The 4,249-nt window shown below is 37.3% G+C and overlaps 1 protein-coding gene across 1 annotated transcript; it reads right to left on the reverse strand.

The window, feature by feature from the left end:
* Window positions 1-459: 459 nt before the first annotated feature.
* On the reverse strand, window positions 460-1,410 carry LOC138846980 (olfactory receptor 4S2). The gene has a single exon (XM_070064379.1). It carries the CDS (start codon window positions 1,393-1,395, stop codon window positions 460-462), a length of 936 nt encoding a protein of 311 aa, XP_069920480.1. The 5' UTR covers window positions 1,396-1,410.
* Between the last annotated feature and the right edge of the window lie 2,839 nt (window positions 1,411-4,249).

Here is a 4,249-nt window from a genome sequence, read left to right on the forward strand (position 1 = left end):
CGTAGGGGCAGCCAGATCGAATCCCAGCTTCTCCACTTCCAATCCAGCTCTCTGCAATAGCCTGAGAAAGCAGAAGAAGATGGCCCAAGGCCTTGGGCCCCTGCACCCTTGTCGGGGACCCGGAGGAAGCTCCTAGATCCTGGCTCCAGATTGGCTCAGCTCTGGCCCTTGCAGCCATCAGAGGAGTTAACCAGTGGGTGGAGGAATTTTTTCTCTTTCTCTTTCTCTTTTTCTCGCCTCTGCTTCTCTGTGACTCTGCCTTTCAAGTAAATAAATAAATATTAAAAAAAGAAATATTGAGGTGAAAATGAAAATAATACTCTTTCTGCCTTAGACTATGCTGTTCTCTGAAATTCTCATGAATCTTATTAGTTTTTTTTTTTATTATCTTCACCATACAGATGAGTCAACCAAGGCTGAGAAAATATCAGGTTATCCAGCTTAAATTATTATTTTAAACTATTTCCTGTTAGCTTCCAAGAAAATCCTTCTTCTCCACAATTTCTTCATTGCAGTCTTTACTTCTGCATTTCTCAGTGTATAAATCAGGGGATTTAACATGGGGGTGATAATGGTGTAAAATACAGCCACCATCTTATCCTCTGAGAAGGTGGTGTCAGGCCGCATATACATAAAAGTGCAGGGACCAAAGAAGATGATGACCACAGCAATGTGGGAGCCACAGGTAGAGAGAGCCTTGCGCCTGCCCTCTGCTGACTGCTTTCTCAGGGACACCAGGATGACGGTATAGGAGATCAGCAAGATAACAAAGCTTCCCAGAGCAATAGTGCCACTGTTAGCTGTCACAACAACACCAACAGTGTAGGTATCTGTGCAGGCAAGCTTCAACACAGGGTGGACATCACAAAAGTAGTGGTCAATCTCATTGGGTCCACAAAAGGGTAATTGCACTACCAGAGCCACTTGAATAATGGAGTGTACAAACCCACCCACCCATGTCCCCAGCAACATTTTATTGCATCTCTCCCGGTCCATGATGGTCATGTAGTGCAGTGGTTTACAGATAGCCACATAACGGTCATAGGCCATCACAGTAAGAATGAAGATCTCAGTGCACCCAAAGAAATGCACCCCAAAGAGTTGCAACATGCACCCCACATAGGAGATAGCTTTTTTCTCTGCTAACAAGTCAGCAATCATCTTGGGAGCAGTAACTGAAGAGTAACAAATATCCACAAAAGACAAGTAGTTGAGAAAGAAATACATAGGAGACTTGAGCAGGCGGCCCAGGCAAACTGTCATCATGATGAGGAGGTTTCCCAGTAGAATGATGGTGTAGAAGAAAGAAAACACCACAAAACAAACTTCTTCAACTTCTGGGTCCTGAGACAGTCCCCAGAAAATGAACTCACTGACATTGTTTATTTTTTCCATGGAATGAGTCCACAAGGCCAAGTTCCCAAGAGGCACTTAAAATTACCTGAAAGAAACATTTAAATTACTCACAGCATCCATTTCTAACTCATAACCCATGGATGTTAGCAATAACTAATAATGGGATAACAGGTGATTACTGCTGATTAACTTGCATACTTAAAGAAATTGAAGTAAACCTATTTTTGTCTTTTTGCCTTAATAGAGAATTGCTTTCACTCATTTCAGATGAGGAAGTGAACTCCAAAGAGATAGAGTAAATATTCTCATGTTACCAAGTGACTGTCTTCACTTACCTTTGATGAAGTTTTATTCACTTGCTTCTAAAATTCGCTTTGTTCTTGTTTAGTCAACTTCTACTTTTGGAAATATGGTAACAATTACATATTTTGAAGTATTCTTGAGCTGGAAGTGAAAACAAGCCCCGTAAACTACCATGACCAAGCATCAAATTCACAGATGAGTACCAAAGTAAAGGAGACTGCGTAATATTTGCAAATTCTCCTTTTTATGAAACTCAGATCTTTGTACAAATGAATTTATGCCCCACACCTCTCTCAGGTTAGCCTTATAGTCAAAAGGTCATGTGGTAGAGTAGAAACAAGACAAAAGATTATACAAATCTGAGTCTGAAATAATAATACTGGAATTCTTGGTGAGTCCTTTAACTTCATGGAACTTCTTTTATCCTATTTAGAAAATAATAGAATTGTAATTTTACTATCACCCATCATATCAGTTGTGAGTTCTACCATGATATTAAATCACTTCTGCTGGCTCGAAATAGCCATAAGACCTTGATAGTAAGGCAGTTCTAAAAGAAGATAAAATACTGAATAAATTTCAGGAGGCAATTCAAGATCAGTTTGATTTGAAAGCATGAGAAGTGCCATCTTGGGTGATTTCTCCATCTTCAAGCTCAAATTTCTCAAGGCTTCCCTAGTATTTACTTACCTGTGATATTTTAAACATTCATTTTTTTTTTTCTGGTAACTGAAACACAGATAAAGGAAAAAATGAAACATTCTGCCTTTTAATCTTGCCTTTATCATCTTTCTGATTATTCAAGTTTTGAAAGCTGTGTGGTGTTTTCCCAGATTGTGTACATTCACTATTTCAGGGAGAGATCATCACTGACTGATATTGTAATGGGCTCATGAAGAATATGATATTTATCTAAATGTATGAATCTTGATTGCTAAAATTCCAAGTTCTGTGGTAGAGTCACTGGTATGTTTGGGTGGAAAGAAGTATATGGGATGGTTTTAATCAAGATATTTTCAGGGTTCTTCCTCAAATCAGACCATGGATGGAAATGATTCCTCTAGTTACAGGTTGCGTACCTGAGACTCCACCCTCCTAAGATGCCTTAACCTTCATGCTTGGAGCTCCTGCTGAGCTGTGAGTGTAGCTAGCTCTCTGCAGCAATATTGTGCCATGGGCTAGCATTTTGGGGGGCACTACACATCTAAGTTTCTTCATCTGTGTGTATTAGAATTGCTAAAGTAGTCAGTACAGGAATACCTTCTCTTGGGCATTATAAAATAATGATGACATTAATAAAAGCAGTAATAGTAATTTAATAATTCAAATGCAGACTTAAGCACACTTCCTGTTTTAAATGTCCATTCCCCTTTGGTTTTTCTGAATAATTATATATATATATATATATATATACACACAATACTCAAACACACACATACGTATATTATCCTCTACTAAGAAAGACTTGCAATTAAAGGGAGATCAAAGTGTAGCACTTTTTGGCAATCGTTATTGAAGTTTTTTGACTTCCATCTAGAAGAAACAGCCTTGACAAGACTTGGAACTGTTTCTCTGCTATCCATACTGCAGGATCCTAGAGGAATCATATCCCTTTAAACCAAGCTACCTCTCAAGGATGGATCCCCCACCCTGCTTTCTGAGTATTCAAGTAGGATAAAGCCTCACTTTCTTTTGAAACCATTGCCTTCTTATTTTCTTATTCAAAGTTACTTTACCTCCTGGTCATGTATAGATAAGTGTCATTATCATCTTTGCAATGACATTCTTTCCATTTACTTTATAATCACAAGTTTAATCCTCCATTAAATAAAGAATTCAACAAGCATTATGTAGAAAAACCACAGTTCTCAGGAATGGAATTATCACTATACTCCTAAATATGTATAGATGACATTTGTTCACTGTAAAAAATGGAATAAAATTAATTAAACTCAAAAACCTCAGTTGAATTCTCCTTTTTGTATATTTTGAACCAATTTGAAAAGAAATGAGATCTCACCAGTATTACCAGGTCTTGAGATTGCTTTATGTCCTCTCTTTTCTCGATATGATTTCAGTGCAGGTGTTCAAAGTCAAATAACACTGACACTTGAGGAACTGCTTTGTGAAGAATTAGTAGCGCAGAACCCCTAACCCCCAAAATGCAAAGGCTGGTGGAAATCAGTACACTTTATTGCTGGTTTTCTCACTTAACAAAAGCCTACATTCACAGATCCTTTGGCAAGTAATGCTGCTTTCTTAACTTCATATAAGGTCTATTTATACAGAATGATGCAAAATGATAATGACCATGGGGAAACCTTTTCCCTAAAGTTTTCCTCCATAGGTGAAGCCAAATTGCAAGCCTAACACTGATCTTTGATGTTCAGTACCAAATTAACAGTAAATAAATATTATTGCTAGATGTAAAACCCTACCAATTATAAGCTTAATCCACAAATGCAACAATGGTAGTAATTGTTCTTCCAATTCATGTGATTCAATATAACAATCTACTGTTTATTTAATATATAATAAATATGTTTTATGTTAATATTGGATTTTGATTTTTTTTCTTTTTTTAAATTTT

This window comes from Oryctolagus cuniculus, chromosome 1, assembly GCF_051225735.1.
Source record: "Oryctolagus cuniculus isolate XC-2025 breed Fujian yellow rabbit chromosome 1, ASM5122573v1, whole genome shotgun sequence".
NCBI classification, from domain to species: Eukaryota; Metazoa; Chordata; class Mammalia; order Lagomorpha; family Leporidae; genus Oryctolagus; species Oryctolagus cuniculus.